At 45.0% G+C, this 21,093-nt stretch overlaps 1 protein-coding gene across 2 annotated transcripts in view; it reads right to left on the reverse strand.

Moving 5' to 3' along the window:
- Positions 1-21,093, reverse strand: part of LOC146063174 (phosphofurin acidic cluster sorting protein 2-like) — a 130,229-nt gene that overhangs the window by 92,057 nt on the left and 17,079 nt on the right. For both annotated transcript variants that reach the window (XM_083175302.1, XM_083175301.1), the window contains exon 2: positions 16,782-17,022. In XM_083175302.1, the coding sequence (XP_083031428.1) occupies positions 16,782-17,002 (221 nt within the window). In that variant the 5' untranslated portion in view covers positions 17,003-17,022. The remainder of the gene's footprint in view (positions 1-16,781; positions 17,023-21,093) is intronic.

Below are 21,093 nucleotides of genomic sequence, written 5' to 3' on the forward strand. Positions count from 1 at the left end.
AGATATACTATACTGTGGGGAAAGGATAAGTAAGAAGACATTACAGCAGAGATACTATACTGTGGGGAAAGGATGAGTAAGAAGACATTACAGCAGAGACACTATACTGTGGGGAAAGGATGAGTAAGAAGACATTACAGCGGAGACACTATACTGTGGGGAAATGATAAGTAAGAAGACATTACAGCAGATACAGTATACTGTGGGGAAAGGATGAGTAAGAAGACATTACAGCAGAGATACTATACTGTGGGGAAAGGATGAGTAAGAAGACCTTACAGCAGAGATACTATACTGTGGGGAAAGGATGAGTAAGAAGACCTTACAGCAGAGATACTATACTGTGGGGAAAGGATGAGTAAGAAGACATTACAGCAGAGATACTATACTGTGGAGAAAGGATGAGTAAGAAGACCTTACAGCAGAGATACTATACTGTGGGGAAAGGATGAGTAAGAAGACATTACAGCAGAGATACTATACTGTGGGGAAAGGATAAGTAAGAAGACCTTACAGCAGAGATACTATACTGTGGGGGAAGGATGAGTAAGAAGACCTTACAGCAGAGATACTATACTGTGGGGGAAGGATAAGTAAGAAGACATTACAGCAGATACTATACTGTGGGGAAAGGATGAGTAAGAAGACCTTACAGCAGAGACACTATACTGTGGGGAAAGGATAAGTAAGAAGACCTTACAGCAGAGATACTATACTGTGGGGAAAGGATAAGTAAGAAGACCTTACAGCGGAGACACTATACTGTGGGGAAAGGATAAGTAAGAAGACCTTACAGCAGAGACACTATACTGTGGGGAAAGGATAAGTAAGAAGACCTTACAGCAGAGACACTATACTGTGCGGAAAGGATGAATAAGAAGACATTACAGCAGAGATACTATACTGTGGGGAAAGGATGAGTAAGAAGACATTACAGCAGAGATACTATACTGTGGGGAAAGGATGAGTAAGAAGACATTGCAGCAGAGATACTATACTGTGGGGAAAGGATGAGTAAGAAGACATTGTAGCAGAGACACTATACTGTGGGGAAAGGATGAGTAAGAAGACCTTACAGCAGATACAGTATACTGTGGGGAAAGGATGAGTAAGAAGACATTACAGCAGAGACACTATACTGTGGGGAAAGGATGAGTAAGAAGACATTACAGTGGAGACACTATACTGTGGGGAAAGGATGAGAAAAAAAGACATTACAGCAGAGACACTATACTGTGGGAAAGGATAAGTAAGAAGACATTACAGCAGAGACACTATACTGTGGGGAAAGGATGAGTAAGAAGACATTGCAGCAGAGACACTATACTGTGGGGAAAGGATAAGTAAGAAGACCTTACAGCAGAGATACTATACTGTGGGGAAAAGGATGAGTAAGAAGACCTTACAGCAGAGATACTATACTGTGGGGAAAGGATGATTAAGAAGACCTTACAGCAGAGACACTATACTGTGGGGAAAAAGATGAGTAAGAAGACCTTACAGCAGAGATACTATACTGTGGGGAAAAGGATGAGTAAGAAGACATTGCAGCAGAGACACTATACTGTGTGGAAAGGATGAGTAAGAAGACCTTACAGCAGAGATACTATACTGTGGGGAAAGGATGAGTAAGAAGACATTACAGCAGAGACACTATACTGTGGGGAAAGGATGAGTAAGAAGACATTACAGCAGAGATACTATACTGTGGGGAAAGGATGAGTAAGAAAACATTACAGCAGAGACACTATACTGTGGGGAAAGGATGAGTAAGAAGACATTACAGCGGAGACACTATACTGTGTGGAAAGGATGAGTAAGAAGACATTACAGCAGATACTATACTGTGGGGAAAGGATGAGTAAGAAGACATTACAGCGGAGACACTATACTGTGGGGAAAGGATGAGTAAGAAGACATTACAGCAGATACTATACTGTGGAGAAAGGATGAGTAAGAAGACATTACAGCTGAGACACTATACTGTGGGGAAAGGATGAGTAAGAAGACCTTACAGCAGAGATACAATACTGTGGGGAAAGGATGAGTAAGAAGACCTTACAGCAGAGATACTATACTGTGGGGAAAGGATGAGTAAGAAGACCTTACAGCAGAGATACTATACTGTGGAGAAAGGATGAGTAAGAAGACATTACAGCAGAGATACTATACTGTGGGGAAAGGATAAGTAAGAAGACATTACAGCAGAGATACTATACTGTGGGGAAAGGATGAGTAAGAAGACGTTACAGCAGATACTATACTGTGGGGAAAGGATGAGTAAGAAGATGTTACAGCAGATATATTATGCTGTGGGGAAAGGATGAGTAAGAAGACATTATAGCAGAGATACTATACTGTGGGGAAAGGATGAGTAAGAAGACCTTACAGCAGAGATACTATACTGTGGGGAAAGGATGAGTAAGAAGACCTTACAGCAGAGATACTATACTGTGGGGAAAGGATGAGTAAGAAGACCTTACAGCAGAGATACTATACTGTTTAGAAAGGATGAGTAAGAAGACATTACAGCAGAGATACTATACTGTGGGGAAAGAATGAGTAAGAAGACGTTACAGCAGATACTATACTGTGGGGAAAGGATAAGTAAGAAGACCTTACAGCAGAGACACTATACTGTGGGGAAAGGATAAGTAAGAAGACATTACAGCAGATACTATACTGTGGGGAAAGGTTTAGTAAGAAGACATTACAGCAGAGATACTATACTGTGGGGAAAGGATGAGTAAGAAGACATTACAGCAGAGATACTATACTGTGGGGAAAGGATGAGTAAGAAGACATTACAGCAGATTCTATACTGTGGGGAAAGGATGAGTAAGAAGACATTACAGCAGAGATACTATACTGTGGGGAAAGGATGAGTAAGAAGACATTACAGCAGAGATACTATACTGTGGGGAAAGGATAAGTAAGAAGACATTACAGCAGAGACACTATACTGTGGGGAAAGGATGAGTAAGAAGACATTACAGCAGAGACACTATACTGTGGGGAAAGGATGAGTAAGAAGACATTACAGCAGAGATACTATACTGTGGGGAAAGGATGAGTAAGAAGACATCACAGCAGAGATACTATACTGTGGGGAAAGGATAAGTAAGAAGACATTACAGCAGAGACACTATACTGTGGGGGAAGGATGAGTAAGAAGACATTACAGCAGAGATACTATACTGTGGGGAAAGGATAAGTAAGAAGACATTACAGCAGATACTATACTGTGGGGAAAGGATGAGTAAGAAAACATTACAGCAGATACACAATACTGTGGGAAAAGGATGAGTAAGAAGACATTACAGCATACATTATACTGTGGGGAAAGGATGAGCAAGAAGACATTACAGCAGAGACACTATACTGTGGGGAAAGGATAAGTAAGAAGATCTTACAGCGGAGATACTATACTGTGGGGAAAGGATGAGTAAGAAGACATTACAGCAGATACATTATACTGTGGGGAAAGGATGAGTAAGAAGACATTGCAGCAGAGACACTATACTGTGGGGAAAGGATGAGTAAGAAGACATTACAGCAGAGATACTATACTGTGGGGGAAGGATGAGTAAGAAGACATTACAGCAGAGATACTATACTGTGGGGAAAGGATGAGTAAGAAGACATTACAGCAGAGACACTATACTGTGGGGAAAAGGATGAGTAAGAAGACATTACAGCAGAGATACTATACTGTGGGGAAAAGGATGAGTAAGAAGACATTACAGCAGAGATACTATACTGTGGGGAAAGGATGAGTAAGAAGACATTACAGCAGATACATTATACTGTGGGGAAAGGATGAGTAAGAAGACATTGCAGCAGAGACACTATACTGTGGGGAAAGGATGAGAAAAAAAGACATTACAGCAGAGACACTATACTGTGGGGAAAAAGATGAATAAGAAGACCTTACAGCAGAGATACTATACTGTGGGGAAAAGGATGAGTAAGAAGACATTGCAGCAGAGACACTATACTGTGGGGAAAGGATGAGTAAGAAGACATTACAGCAGAGACACTATACTGTGGGGAAAGGATGAGTAAGAAGACATTACAGCAGAGATACTATACTGTGGGGAAAAGGATGAGTAAGAAGACATTACAGCAGAGACACTATACTGTGGGGAAAAGGATGAGTAAGAAGACATTACAGAAGGCTGCAGAGACATTATACTATATAGGAAAGACAGTACCAAGGACAGCATAGAGATGAGATTATGCTACAGAAGAAGTAGAAAAACTTTAACTTAAAATGTAATATAATAACGACTGAGTAATAGAACACTAAATATGGCACATAGAGATTATCTAATAACAAAACAATACTAGGACATAGTAATATAGTGCATATAGAGTAGGGATGGGGAAGCATCGGACCTCCAGCTGTTGTTGAACTACACATCCCAGCATGCTATGCAACAGTTTTAGCATGGCCAAATAGCACAACTTTAGCAGGGCATCCTGGGAGGTGTAGTTCAACAACAGTTATAGCGGACAATCAATGTATTGAAGAAACATCCTGACCCATCACCAGCAATAAACAATTGTTATCAATACATGTAAAAGGTCAGTATTAATAATGATTTTACAGACCAATGCAATACAGCTGGAACAGGGATTATAAATAATATTAATAATAGTGGGGCACCAATACTGGTCACTGTCCACCAGGGGAGTAGAAATCTCTCTCTTATCTGCTCAGTTATAGTAAATCAGCCTGTGAGCCAATCTCGTGGTCAGTACGTGGTAAGGTTACGTCTTCATTCATTCATTCACTACATTGTACAAAGCAAAGCACTACATTTACATAAACTATTCCCATGAGGCATCTCTACATACACAAAATACATCAGTTTACGGTAGATCACTGCAAAGTCCCATACATGAGGGTGGAGGGGGGGGGGGTAGATTTACACCCCCACCCCCATCCCTAATCTCAGTTCAATCATTAATCTGACAAAGCCTCTAAATGTCAAACAGGCGGCTAATCCTTATTAACAGCGCAAACCCAGAAGGTTTACCATGTACATACCAGGTCCTTACGGCAAGGACACTAATTGTGTAACTGGTCATTTCTATGTCATGCTGGCAGCAGCTGGGGGGGGGGATGTATAGAACAAATGTGGGTTACATTCCAGCACTCATGTCCAGGATACAGCCGGCAGGGATACACGTTGCAACCACTGACTGATCTAAGGTGACAGCTTATCCCGGCAAAGGGAAACATTTCATCTCAAGACTGTTATCGCATCAGTAGTCTCAACTAATGACACAAATAAAGAGACTAGGATTAAGCCAGCAGTGGTTACTATCCTGTATGCCAGAGCTAAGACCCAGCAATTATCCCCAGAAGTAATGACAGTAATGAAAGTTAACTTTATGCAACTTGACGACCAGATCTCCGCAGTTAAGGGGTGTACACACGGAGCAAATTTGTGCTATTTTCTAAGCAATCTAACTAGATTGCTTAGAAAGTAAGCACAGATCTCTCCGTGTGTATGCTCCGAGAGATTAAATATCTCTTGCTAACTAACTCAGTGCATGCAGTCACAATCTAGTTAGATTGCTTAGCAAATGACTGCAAATCTCTCTGTGTGTACAGAATGAGAGATACTGATCGCAATCTCTCATTCTGAACAACTACCCGGCCTTTTTTTGCTTAAGCAAAATTGCTAAGAAAAATTGCTTAGCAAAATTGTTTAGCACAAATCTCTGCATGTGTATGTGCTCTGCATGGGAGATCTTTACACCAGCAAAATTGCTTAGCAAAATTGCTTAGCACAGATCTCTACGTGTGTATGCCCCTTTATGGTGTGTACACAACGTGTGATTCTGACTAAAATCGAATAGAACGTTAGTAGGCGATTCAGACCTGTTGGTTAGGCTGCCAAACAGAGGAAAAAAAACATTCAAAAGGCTGCTATAGGGCCCACAAAGATGTGGCTGTGCGCCTGCTTCAGTGCCAGATGCACTAAGCTTCAAAAGTGATAAAATGGAGAGTGACAAACAACCAACCAATCAGCTCCTGCCTGACATTTTTCAAACCCAGCCTGTGACATGGAAGTTGGGATGTGATTGGCTGGCTGTTCATCACACTCCATTTTATCACTTTTGAAGCTTAGTGCATCTGTCCCTCAGTATGGTAAGTACATTCCTACACCTTCATAACCAATGCAAGAGGAAACTGACTTAAATCATTGTCTGTAGACACAAACTGCTTCTAAAGAAACATAAATTTTAAGTAATGGCTTTTAGGATTTGTTTTACCTCATCAACTGGAACAGGGGGTTTATAATGACGCAGAATAATTTCACCTTAAGATTTAATGGGCCTAATTCGGACCCGATTGCACAGGTGATTATCTATAGACTGTTCATACGTACAGCCCGTAGTACGCATGCGCCAGGCCATCCTGCGATTAAAGCCTGCTCATTTTTTGAGCACTGGCTGTTTCCAAGGTGAATGACAGGAAGCTGGTGTTTGGGGGTGTGAATTGGCCATTTTAAGGGAGTGTCAGGGAAAACGCTGGTGTGCCTGGGCGTTTGAGGTGAAGACGTGTGACGTCAGCTCCAGACACAAACATCCTGGGTGAAATTCAATAGTATGAGAGATTTGGTAAGAAATCTACAGGTGTTTTTATTTTATTTTTTTAAAGCGGCAATCATTTTCAATGAAAAATCAAACTGGTTTTGCAGTGTAAATGATTGCCGCTTTAAAAAAAAAAAAAAAACCATGGAGATTTCTTACCAAATCTCTCACTTTCTGAATCTCTCATCCTATTACATTTCCCCAAAAATGTCAAATAATTGTGTAAAAGAAGGATATTTGGAGCATTCACTTGTGTCACTGCCTGCAGATCATCTCATCTGAGTCCTGCTGTCCAGTCTGCACACACAGACAAGCAGGAGCAATGAGGCATCCCAACTGGAGCTTGTATGCGGGAGCTCATTGTAATCACTGGCTGATTACAGTCATTACTGGGTAAGTGCTCTGTTTAGCTGTTTGCGTGACCTCTGTTACAGGTCTGACCTTGCGTCAATCACAGTGATGTCACAGATCCTGAGCCACAAGACCATTAAGTGCCGGCTATCTGCCCTCATTACCGCAGACGTGCTGAATGCATTGTGGGTCTGAGCAAAAAGGAGAAAAGGAAATGTCTTTCTGTGTGGTGCACCTCATGAGAAAAATAGCATAAAATTTAGCTTTTATTAACTTATATTAAAAGACAAAGAGGCGAAATATAGACAAAACAGTGAAACATAAAACACGGACAGTGTATTAAAAAGGATAAGCGAATTTATCCTCACTCAGTGTGGCCCAATTCCCCTGTGGTCCCCTTTAAGAGTTTGCAAACAGTGTTTCTTTTTTAATTAGAACCGTGCTGACAGGCAGTGAGTACTAGTATTGTGGGAGTACAACATGCTTTACTATATGTGCCCTGTCAGATTGGAGTTGTGTCCAGAAATCTGGAAATGCCTATCACCTTAAGCACTATGGCTTGGAAACTGTGTAACCAATATAACAATTAATCCCAGATAGTGTGGTATTAATTAGGGAGTTACAGAGGCCCCTCCAAAAAGCACACCAGTGTCAGAGCAATCACCATACAATTGGGACTGCAGATCTCCCCAGCCTGAGGTCCTGATGAAGCTCTGTTTGCGAAGTGTACACTGACCTAACCCTCAGTGTGTTATTCCCTCTTCCCCTCCCCACTTATACTGCATTTTGATTGTGTCCAGTTTTATTTTTAGACCGAGTGAACGCCAGTCTCCACTGGGCTCACTAATTATCTCAGGCTGCAGCGTGAGACGTCTGCGCTGCAGCTTGCTATTTTACAGAGCTGGTGTTAAGTCGGACGGCGTTGTATTTGGCACGCCGCCGCTCACCATAGTCTCTGTTTACTTTTGCCGCTACCTTGTATTTATTAGGAGCAGGCTATAAGACGGACAGCGTTGTACTTGACACGCTGCCGCCTGCCTTGTTCGCTGTGTATGAGCTCCCTCCTTACCTTCTAGAGCGGGCAATAACTCGGACGGCGCTGTAATTGACACGCCACCGCATGCCTTAGCTCTTGAAGGGTTAACCACCAGTGTATCATCTCTATACCCCCGGCTAACACGGGGTGCCAGAGGAGTGGCAGTCCTCATTGGCTACCGCAGGCTGGGGAGATCTGCAGTCCCTATTGTATGGTGATTGCTCAGACACTGGTGTGCTTTTTGGAGGGGCCTCTGTAACTCCCTAATTAATACCACACTATCTGGGATTAATTGTTATATTGGTTACACAGTTTCCAAGCCATAGTGCTTAAGGTGATAGGCATTTCCAGATTTCTGGACACAACTCCAATCTGACAGGGCACATATAGTAAAGCATGTTGTACTCCCACAATACTAGTACTCACTGCCTGTCAGCACGGTTCTAATTAAAAAAGAAACACCGTTTGCAAACTCTTAAAGGGGACCACAGGGGAATTGGGCCACACTGAGTGAGGATAAATTTGCTTATCCTTTTTAATACACTGTCCGTGTTTTATGTTTCACTGTTTTGTCTATATTTCGCCTCTTTGTCTTTTAATATAAGTTAATAAAAGCTAAATTTTATGCTATTTTTCTCATGAGGTGCACCACACAGAAAGACATTTACTTTTCTCCTTTTTGCTTGAACCTCGATCCATGTCCAGTGGTAGCACACCCTCCTCCTAAATATAAAGGAATAATTCTACTTCCATGAGGGTCCTGTCTGAAATACATTTGTATATAAACCTGTGCGACTGACCGTCCTATCCCCCTGTCCCCCAAAAAAACGCATTGTGGGTCTGGCTTACAGTGGAATATAAATTGCGTATGATAATAGGTGGTTCAGTTCAGTGCCATTTAAACATTTGCATATTGGTCCTGATTCAGGGTTGGCCGCAAGGTCGCCTCTACTGCACCTTTGTTCGCAGCGGCAGCGCAAGTATATGCTACAGCCACATGGAGGTATCTTATGGGTGATTCTGGTTGGATCGATAAGCTGCGAGGATCGGAGCTTAATGAGCACCAGAGACACCGCCTCATACATCTCCCCGTGCCGCCGAATGTCCTTTTGAATGTCTCCACAGCAGGAGTAATAAATCGATGATCACCGACCATCGCATTATTTATTCAGCCATCGTAAATACAATTCGGTGGAAACTGACTGATTTGAGGCCATCGGGATGAAGAAAAGTGGATGATGTCCTGTGACATCAGCCGGCAGTCCCTGGCAGGCATTGGCCCGTCCACGTACCCATTGGATGCCCCTAAAACACTGGGCGTTCACATGAGTGACCACAGTCCCCGTCGCCATCCACCCCCGGGCCGCCCGGTCCTTGCAAATGGTTTGGCAACTATTCAAGCCATTCACAAAGTGGACCTGACCATGCGCGTTGCAAATGGTAGCATGCGAACGAATTTGCATCTGAGCGAGGAAATCAGAATAAGGGCCCATGTGCTGAGCCCAAACATCGGAACGTGGTCTGTCCGAATGAATGATAATAACCTCTCTTGTGTAAAAAGATAACGCACCACTGCCTGCGTGTAAAGCCGCAGCATCAGATCAACATCGCAACCATCGGTCACAGCATCGAACCTCTGAGAAACCCTCACGGATGCCTTCTATGAGGCTCTGGATCGATGGTCTTCATGGTGTTGGGTAAGAAGCAATGACGAGAGAAAGTCAGCCATATACTACTCTGGCACAAAGCCCTCGCTGATCTGTTGTCGACATGAGATTTCACTGTCGACATGGACACCCAATTAGTAAAGCACGAATGCTCACATCTGCTGCGCTCGGCACACTTTACCGTTACCAATTGGAGGCCACATGGATGGTAAAGTTAGAAAAAGTCCCAAAAATTAAATAAAAAAATTGTGAAAAACGAATGTCAACCTTTTGCTTGTGTCAACTTCTTGCCAATGTCGACCCTGTACATGTCAACCTTTTGGTGTGGACTTATTGACTGTCAACCTAGACACTTCTGACCCTTCATCCAGATCCCCTGGTGTGAGGTTTTAGAAATGAGAAATATTGACCATAGCAACTAATCACATTCTACTTCTCATTTATCCAGAACCTTCTAGAGCAGGGCTGGGCAACAGTGGCCCTCCAGATGTTGATGAACTACACATCCCAGCATGCCTTGCATCAGTTTCATTATGGCCACATAGCAAAACTAATGCAAAGCATCCTGGGATGTGTAGTTCATCAACAGCTGGAGGGCCACTGTTGCCCAGCCCTGTTCTAAAAGATAACAGCCAGGATCTGATTTGTTACTATGGGCATCATCTCTAACTTCTAAAAACTCACACTTTAGTAAATAAACCCATAAAAGTGAAAGGCAAACTAACAATAGAAAATAAATTTTAACAAAGATAAATTGAATCCGTTAAACTAATTAGTTACCATCTGGTCTGTGAAGTAAATACACCAGGGATGGGAAACCTTCGGCCCTCCAGCTGTTGTTGATCTACACATCCCAGCATGCAGTGCAAAAGTTGTAGCATGGCCACATACTAAAACTGTAACAAGGCATGCTGGGATGTGTATTTCCACAACAGCCGGAGGGCCGAAGGTTCCCCACTACTGAACTACACAATGCTCTGAGGCACATAATGAGATGCCACAAACGTGGAGAGAATAGTGAGAGGTTATAAGTCACGACTTTGTATGGCTGTAAGGTGGGAAGATCTGAGCCTTCATAAGTTACATGCTCTCTGAGAACCCACCTACTAATCAGAGGAAGATCTGAGCCTTCATACATTACATGCTCTCTGAGAACCCATCTACCTATCAGAGTAAGATCTGAGCCTTCATACATAACATGCTCTCTGAGAACCCATCTACTTATCAGAGTAAGATCTGAGCCTTCATACGTTACATGCTCTCTGAGAACCCATCTACTTATCAGAGTAAGATCTGAGCCTTCATACATTACATGCTCTCTGAGAACCCATCTACTTATCAGAGTAAGATCTGAACCTTCATACAGTACATGCTCTCTGAGAACCCATCTACTTATCAGAGGAAGCTCTGAGCCTTCATACGTTACACGCTCTCTGAGAACCCATCTACTTATCAGAGTAAGATCTGAGCCTTCATACATTACATGCTCTCTGAGAAACAATCTACTCAGGCTCAGATCTTACTCTGATAGTAAGATCTGAGCCTTCATAAGTTACATGCTCTCTGAGAACCCACCTACTAATCAGAGGAAGATCTGAGCCTTCATACATTACATGCTCTCTGAGAACCCATCTACCTATCAGAGTATGATCTGAGCCTTCATACATAACATGCTCTCTGAGAACCCATCTACTTATCAGAGTAAGATCTGAGCCTTCATACGTTACATGCTCTCTGAGAACCCATCTACTTATCAGAGGAAGCTCTGAGCGTTCATACGTTACACGCTCTCTGAGAACTCATCTACTTATCAGAGAAAGTTCTGAGCCTTCATACATTACATGCTCTCTGAGAACCCATCTACTAATCAGAGGAAGATCTGAGCCTTCATACATTACATGCTCTCTGAGAACCCATCTACCTATCAGAGTATGATCTGAGCCTTCATACATAACATGCTCTCTGAGAACCCATCTACTTATCAGAGTAAGATCTGAGCCTTCATACGTTACACGCTCTCTGAGAACCCATCTACTTATCAGAGTAAGATCTAAGCCTTCATACATTACATGCTCTCTGAGAACCCATCTACTTATCAGAGTAAGATCTGAGCCTTCATACATTACATGCTCTCTGAGAACCCATCGACCTATCAGAGTAAGATCTGAGCCGTCATACATTACATGCTCTCTGAGAACCCACCTACTAATCAGAGGAAGATCTGAGCCTTCATACGTTACATGCTCTCTGAGAACCCATCTACTAATCAGAGGAAGATCTGAGCCTTCATACATTACATGCTCTCTGAGAACCCATCTACTTATCACAGTAAGATCTGAGCCTTCATACATTACATGCTCTCTGAGAACTCATCTACTTATCAGAGTAAGATCTGAGCCTTCATACATTACATGCTCTCTGAGAACCCATATACCTATCAGAGTAAGATCTGAGCCTTCATACATTACATGCTCTCTGAGAACTCATCTACTTATCAGAGTAAGATCTGAGCCTTCATACATTACATGCTCTCTGAGAACCCATCTACCTATCAGAGGAAGATCTGAGCCTTCATACGTTACATGCTCTCTGAGAACCCATATACCTATCAGAGTAAGATCTGAGCCTTCATACATTACATGCTCTCTGAGAACCCATCTACTTATCACAGTAAAGGTGCCCACAGACGCTACAATTGTACTGTGCTATGCGTTTTTGACTGTACAATGGTTCTATACAATTTTTCTTCCAGCTTGCTATGAGATGTGCACTTGGATGCATGTAATGAACCCATGTTTGTAATGTTAAATTTCAGATGTAGTCTAAAAAGTACGTGCAGCACGTACTTTTTTAGACATACAATATCGGGCTCCAGGGAACATAAACACCATCCAATAATTGTACATAAAATGCAATTTGTGCTTAAAAAGTACAAAACGCATTCGATAATTGTAGCGTCTGTGGGCACCTTAAGATCTGAGCCTTCATACATTACATGCTCTCTGAGAACTCATCTACTTATCAGAGTAAGATCTGAGCCTTCATACATTACATACTCTCTGAGAACTCATCTACTTATCAGAGTAAGATCTGAGCCTTCATACATTACATGCTCTCTGAGAACCCATCTACCTATCAGAGGAAGATCTGAGCCTTCATACGTTACATGCTCTCTGAGAACCCATCGACCTATCAGAGTAAGATCTGAGCCGTCATACATTACATGCTCTCTGAGAACCCACCTACTAATCAGAGGAAGCTCTGAGCCTTCATACGTTACATGCTCTCTGAGAACCCATCTACTAATCAGAGGAAGATCTGAGCCTTCATACATTACATGCTCTCTGAGAACCCATCTACTTATCACAGTAAGATCTGAGCCTTCATACATTACATGCTCTCTGAGAACTCATCTACTTATCAGAGTAAGATCTGAGCCTTCATACATTACATGCTCTCTGAGAACCCATATACCTATCAGAGTAAGATCTGAGCCTTCATACATTTCATGCTCTCTGAGAACCCATCTACTGATCAGAGTAAGATCTGAGCCTTCATACATTACATGCTCTCTGAGAACCCATCTACTTATCAGAGTAAGATCTGGGCCGTTATACATTTCATGCTCTCTGAGAACCCATCTACTTATCACAGTAAGATCTGAGCCTTCATCCGTTACACGCTCTCTGAGAACCCATCTGCTTATCAGAGTAAGATCTGAGCCTTCATCCGTTACACGCTCTCTGAGAACCCATCTACCTATCAGAGTAAGATCTGAGGCTTCATACATTACATGCTCTCTGAGAACCCATCGACCTATCAGAGTAAGATCTGAGCCTTCATACATTACATGCTCTCTGAGAACTCATCTACTTATCAGAGTAAGATCTGAGGCTTCATACATTACATGCTCTCTGAGAACCCATCGACCTATCAGAGTAAGATCTGAGGCTTCATACGTTACATGCTCTCCAAGATACTTTATATATCCTGGTATTCCTCAACCGGACTCAGGGCCCTATTCAGGTTAGAACGCAGGGCTGCAAAATCACAGCCCTGATGATTATCAATGACTGTGCAAGCTGACAGTACACTGTGCGCATGCGCAAGCCGTTATTGCGAAGGGAGCCTTGATGGCTAGCCATCGCAGGCTGACTGCAGGGTGACTGACTCCCTGCGAGTGTTTGGAGGGGGGTAACGCAGCATTTTCTGGGAGTGTCCCAGAAATTGCAGGCGTTCCCCGGCCGTTGGGAGGTAGGGCTGCTGACGTCATACGGGGATCGCGGTAACAGAATGTTTCTAACATTTTACATTTCCGCGATCCACTGACAGATGGCACATGGTCTGCAGATCGTAGCTTCAAACGGGTCAGTGGGTATTGCCCACGCTTTCGTTTGGGCCCCTGAAGATGGCTGCTGCCCAACTGCCAATGTTTTTACTTTTACTGGGGCAGATTAAGCCTGGTGAAGATATAAAGTGGAGAAAAAGTGGAAGGGGATAACGCACCAGCCAATCAACTACTAACTGTAATTTTTCATACACAGTTGATTGGCTGGTGCACTATCTCCTTCCACTTTTTCTCCACTTTATATCGTCACCAGGCTTAATCTGCCCCACTCTGCTGTAAGTTTAATAGTGTCCAGCCAGGGTCTAGACCAGTGATGACTAACCTTGACACTCCAGCTGTTGTTGAACTGCAGCCCAGCATGCCCTGCTATAGTGTTGCTATTTGGCCATGGCAAAACTGATGCAGGGCATGCTGGGATGTGTAGTTCAACAACAGATGGAGTGTCAAGTTTAGCCATCAATGGTCTAGAATAATCTAGATAGGCACTTTAGCGTTTTGTGAAAGACATCCAAAATTGACCTGCCTTGATGAATAAGTGGCAGGACCGGTAATTCGGACGTGACGTGGGTGCCAGGGGAGGCCAGGGGAGGGCAGTTGATGTCACGGATGTCAGCTGCCCACCCTCTTCCAGTACACGGGCGCCGCAAATCTGAATCACCAGAGAGTGACTTCGATTTGCGAGCGCTTTAGAAATCGTTCGGTGGTCGAATGATTTCTGCCCTGCACGCAAGCTGCAAATGAATGTTTATGCAAAACTTCCATTCACATGCGTGCGGGGAAAATCGGCATGCGTACGGCGGGCAGCCGTTGGTGCAGGCAGGATCCGGCGTTTGAATAACCCCCACTGGCCGATATTTTGACCAATATCGTTCAGAAGTGCCAAAATGAACGGTAATGGTCAAAAAATCGTAGAGTGTATATGCACTGTAAGCGTGGCGCTAAAGCGAGGCCAAACATCACCAACAGTTCAGCCATTAATAAGCAGTGAACAAGAAGTACAACAGATCAAACGCAGCATATTAAATACCACTTACACCCACGTCAATCACTTCCTCCATACCCCTATGCAGCGTGGCATCAGTCCCATCACTCAACCCAAGATTGCCCTTCCCAATCAGGTCAAATGCTCATTCTATCTGTGATGCTAAAATGGTGCATGGCCTACATCACAAAACATACCAGGAAAGACTAAAATATCTTAATATGTATACTTTAGAGCAGAGAAGGGAAAGGGGGGACATGATAGAAACTTTCAAATATATCAAGGGCTTTAACAAGGTACAGGTGGGAGACATTCTTCAGCAGGAGCAGCAGAACACGAGGGCAGGCACTGACACTATAGGGAGGAAGGTACAGGTGGGAGACATTAGTCACAGGAAGAGGAGCAGCAGAACACGAGGACATGCACTGACACTAGGGGGAGGAAGGTACAGGTGGGAGACATTAGTCACAGGAAGAGGAGCAGCAGAACACGAGGACATGCACTGACACTAGGGGGAGGAAGGTACAGGTGGGAGACATTCTTCACAGGAAGAGGAGCAGCAGAACACGAGGGCATGCACTGACACTAGAGGGAGGAAGGTACAGGTGGGAGACATTCTTCACAGGAAGAGGAGCAGCAGAACACGAGGACATGCACTGACACTAGAGGGAGGAAGGTACAGGTGGGAGACATTAGTCACAGGAAGAGGAGCAGCAGAACACGAGGGCATGCACTGACACTAGGGGGGAGGAAGGAAGATACAGGTGGGAGACATTCTTCACAGGAAGAGGAGCAGCAGAACACGAGGACAGGCACTGACACTATAGGGAGGAAGGTACAGGTGGGAGACATTAGTCACAGGAAGAGGAGCAGCAGAACACGAGGACATGCACTGACACTAGGGGGAGGAAGGTACAGGTGGGAGACATTCTTCACAGGAAGAGGAGCAGCAGAACACGAGGGCATGCACTGACACTAGAGGGAGGAAGGTACAGGTGGGAGACATTCTTCACAGGAAGAGGAGCAGCAGAACACGAGGACATGCACTGACACTAGAGGGAGGAAGGTACAGGTGGGAGACATTAGTCACAGGAAGAGGAGCAGCAGAACACGAGGACATGCACTGACACTGGGGGGAGGAAGGTACAGGTGGGAGACATTCCTCACAGGAAGAGGAGCAGCAGAACACGAGGACATGCACTGACACTAGGGGGAGGAAGGTACAGGTGGGAGACATTCTTCACAGGAAGAGGAGCAACAGAACACGAGGACATGCACTGACACTAGGGGGAGGAAGGTACAGGTGGGAGACATTAGTCACAGGAAGAGGAGCAGCAGAACACGAGGACATGCACTGACACTAGAGGGAGGAAGATTCAGGGGAAATGTGAGGAAGAATTTTTTCACAGAAAGAGTAGTAGATAAGTGGAATAGCCTCCCAACAGAGGTGGTAGACGCAAATACAGTAGTACAATTTAATCATGCTTGGGATAAGCATATTGATATCCTTACAAAAAAATAAGGATCAAATATGGTTTGAGGTAACATGTTTAAAAAAAGGGGCAGACTAGATGGGCCAAGTGGTTCTTATCTGCCGTCAAATTCTATGTTTCTATGATGCTGCTCTATGCTGTATAGGTTCCTACTCATCCATCTGCCCCTTCTCCAGTCTTCTCATCCATCCTCCATGTTGTCCATGTTACAGCAATACAGTTTCTCATTGGTGCTTTCCATAGTACAGTTCTATCTCCATCCTGCATTGCATTCATTGAGTAATTAATGCCATACCTTGGAACACAGCTGGGAGAACATCTGTCTACTTCCCATGTAGCAAATAGGTTCATAGGCACAGGAGGAAAGTCAGGTCCCACAGATGTCACCAGTACTCCAGCACCGGACAGACAGGATGCCGCATCCATACTCCGACTGATGCACATGGAGGAATTGGTTCCATTTCCGGACAGGCCTACAGCCCCACCGAGGAGGACCCCTCCTCCCCTGTCCGCCATGATCTGCTCCGAGGACAGACCTGTAAGAAGGAGACAATGATGCACTGAGCTGGTGTGTGTTGGCTGCTGACACAGGTAACATACTGTATACACAGGGGGGTGATGGGTAATGAGCTGGGTACACAGGTAACATGTATACAGGAGGGTGATGGGTAATGAGCGGGGTACACAGGTAACATGTATACAGGAGGGTGATGGGTAATGAGCTGGGTACACAGGTAACATGTATACAGGAGGGTGATGGGTAATGAGCTGGGTACACAGGTAACGTGTATACAGGAGGGTGATGGGTAATGAGCGGGGTACACAGGTAACATGTATACAGGAGGGTAATGGGTAATGAGCGGGGTACACAGGTAACATGTATACAGGGGGGTGATGGGTAATGAGCCGGGTACACAGGTAACATGTATACAGGAGGGTGATGGGTAACGAGCTGGGTACACAGGTAACGTGTATACGGGGGGGGTTGATGGGTAATGAGCTGGGTACACAGATAACATGTATACAGGAGGGTGATGGGTAATGAGCCGAGTACACAGGTAACATGTATACAGGAGGGTGATGGGTAATGAGCCGGGTACACAGGTAACGTGTATACAGGGGGGTGATGGGTAACGAGCCGGGTACACAGGTAACATGTATACAGGAGGGTGATGGGTAACGAGCCGGGTACACAGGTAACGTGTATACAGGAGGGTGATGGGTAATGAGCCGGGTACACAGGTAACATGTATACAGGAGGGTGATGGGTAATGAGCCGGGTACACAGGTAACATGTATACAGGAGGGTGATGGGTAATGAGCCGGGTACACAGGTAACGTGTATACAGGAGGGTGATGGGTAATGAGCCGGGTACACAGGTAACATGTATACAGGAGGGTGATGGGTAATGAGCCGGTTACACAGGTAACATGTATACAGGAGGGTGATGGGTAATGAGCCGGGTACACAGGTAACATGTATACAGGAGGGTGATGGGTAATGAGCCGGGTACACAGGTAACATGTATACAGGAGGGTGATGGGTAATGAGCCGGGTACACAGGTAACATGTATACAGGAGGGTGATGGGTAATGAGCCGGGTACACAGGTAACATGTATACAGGAGGGAGATGGGTAATGAGCCGGGTACACAGGTAACATATATACAGGAGGGTGATGGGTAATGAGCCGGGTACACAGGTAACATGTATACAGGAGGGTGATGGGTAATGAGCCGGGTACACAGGTAACATGTATACAGGAGGGTGATGGGTAATGAGCCGGGTACACAGGTAACATGTATACAGGAGGGTGATGGGTAATGAGCCGGGTACACAGGTAACATGTATACAGGAGGGTTATGGGTAATGAGCCGGGTACACAGGTAACGTGTATACAGGAGGGTGATGGGTAATGAGCCGGGTACACAGGTAACGTGTGTACAGGAGGGTGATGGGTAATGAGCCGGGTACACAGGTAACATTTATACAGGAGGGTGATGGGTAATGAGCCGGGTACACAGGTAACATGTATACAGGAGGGTGATGGGTAATGAGCCGGGTACACAGGTAACATGTATACAGGAGGGTGATGGGTAATGAGCCGGGTACACAGGTAACATGTATACAGGAGGGTGATGGGTAATGAGCCGGGTACACAGGTAACATGTATACAGGAGGGTGATGGGTAATGAGCCGGGTACACAGGTAACATGTATACAGGAGGGTGATGGGTTATGAGCCGGGTACACAGGTAATGTGTATACAGGAGGGTGATGGGTAATGAGCCGGGTACACAGGTAACATGTATACAGGAGGGTGATGGGTAATGAGCTGAGTACACAGGTAACATGTATACAGGAGGGTGATGGGTAATGAGCCGGGTACACAGGTAACGTGTATACAGGAGGGTGATGGGTAATGAGCTGGGTGCACAGGTAACATGTATACAGGAGGGTGATGGGTAATGAGCCGGGTACACAGGTAACATGTATACAGGAGGGTGATGGGTAATGAGCCGGGTACACAGGTAACATGTATACAGGAGGGTGATGGGTAATGAGCCGGGTACACAGGTAACATGTATACAGGAGGGTGATGGGTAATGAGCCGGGTACACAGGTAACGTGTATACAGGGGGGTGATGGGTAATGAGCTGGGTACACAGGTAACGTGTATACAGGAGGGTGATGGGTAATGAGCCGGGTACATAGGTAACATGTATACAGGAGGGTGATGGGTAATGAGCTGGGTACACAGGTAACATGTATACAGGAGGGTGATGGGTAATGAGCCGGGTACACAGGTAACGTGTATACAGGAGGGTGATGGGTAATGAGCCGGGTACACAGGTGACATGTATACAGGAGGGTGATGGGTAATGAGCCGGGTACACAGGTAACATGTATACAGGAGGGTGATGGGTAATGAGCCAGGTACACAGGTAACATACTGTATATACAGGAGGGTGATGGGTAATGAGCCGGGTACACAGGTAACATGTATACAGGAGGGTGATGGGTAATGAGCCGGGTACACAGGTAACGTGTATACAGGAGGGTGATGGGTAATGAGCTGGGTACACAGGTAATGTGTATACAGGGGGGTGATGGGTAATGAGCTGGGTACACAGGTAACGTGTGTACAGGAGGGTGATGGGTAATGAGCCGGGTACACAGGTAACATGTATACAGGAGGGTGATGGGTAATGAGCCGGGTACACAGGTAACATGTATACAGGAGGGTGATGGGTAATGAGCCGGGTACACAGGTAACATGTATACAGGAGGGTGATGGGTAATGAGCCGGGTACACAGGTAACATGTATACAGGAGGGTGATGGGTAATGAGCCGGGTACACAGGTAACATGTATACAGGAGGGTGATGGGTAATGAGCTGGGTACACAGGTAACATGTATACAGGAGGGTGATGGGTAATGAGCTGGGTACACAGGTAACATGTATACAGGAGGGTGATGGGTAATGAGCCGGGTACACAGGTAACGTGTATACAGGAGGGTGATGGGTAATGAGCCGGGTACACAGGTAACATGTATACAGGAGGGTGATGGGTAATGAGCCGGGTACACAGGTGACATGTATACAGGAGGGTGATGGGTAATGAGCCGGGTACACAGGTAACATGTATACAGGAGGGTGATGGGTAATGAGCCAGGTACACAGGTAACATACTGTATATACAGGAGGGTGATGGGTAATGAGCCGGGTACACAGGTAACATGTATACAGGAGGGTGATGGGTAATGAGCCGGGTACACAGGTAACGTGTATACAGGAGGGTGATGGGTAATGAGCTGGGTACACAGGTAATGTGTATACAGGGGGGTGATGGGTAATGAGCTGGGTACACAGGTAACGTGTGTACAGGAGGGTGATGGGTAATGAGCTGGGTACACAGGTAACATGTATACAGGAGGGTGATGGGTAATGAGCCGGGTACACAGGTAACATGTATACAGGAGGGTGATGGGTAATGAGCCGGGTACACAGGTAACATGTATACAGGAGGGTGATGGGTAATGAGCCGGGTACACAGGTAACATGTATACAGGAGGGTGATGGGTAATGAGCCGGGTACACAGGTAACATGTATACAGGAGGGTGATGGGTAATGAGCTGGGTACACAGGTAACATGTATACAGGAGGGTGATGGGTAATGAGCTGGGTACACAGGTAACATGTATACAGGAGGGTGATGGGTAATGAGCCGGGTACACAGGTAACGTGTATACAGGAGGGTGATGGGTAATGAGCCGGGTACACAGGTAACATGTATACAAGAGGGTGATGGGTAATGAGCCGGGTACACAGGTAACATGTATACAGGAGGGTGATGGGTAATGAGCTGGGTACACAGGTAATGTGTATACAGGGGGGTGATGGGTAATGAGCTGGGTACACAGGTAACGTGTATACAGGAGGGTGATGGGTAATGAGCCGGGTACACAGGTAACGTGTATACAGGAGGGTGATGGGTAATGAGCCGGGTACACAGGTAACATGTATACAGGAGGGTGATGGGTAATGAGCCGGTTACACAGGTAACATGTATACAGGAGGGTGATGGGTAATGAGCCGGGTACA

The sequence above is a fragment of the Crinia signifera genome, chromosome 3 (assembly GCF_055691185.1).
Source record: "Crinia signifera chromosome 3, ASM5569118v1, whole genome shotgun sequence".
In the NCBI taxonomy this organism is placed as follows: domain Eukaryota; kingdom Metazoa; phylum Chordata; class Amphibia; order Anura; family Myobatrachidae; genus Crinia; species Crinia signifera.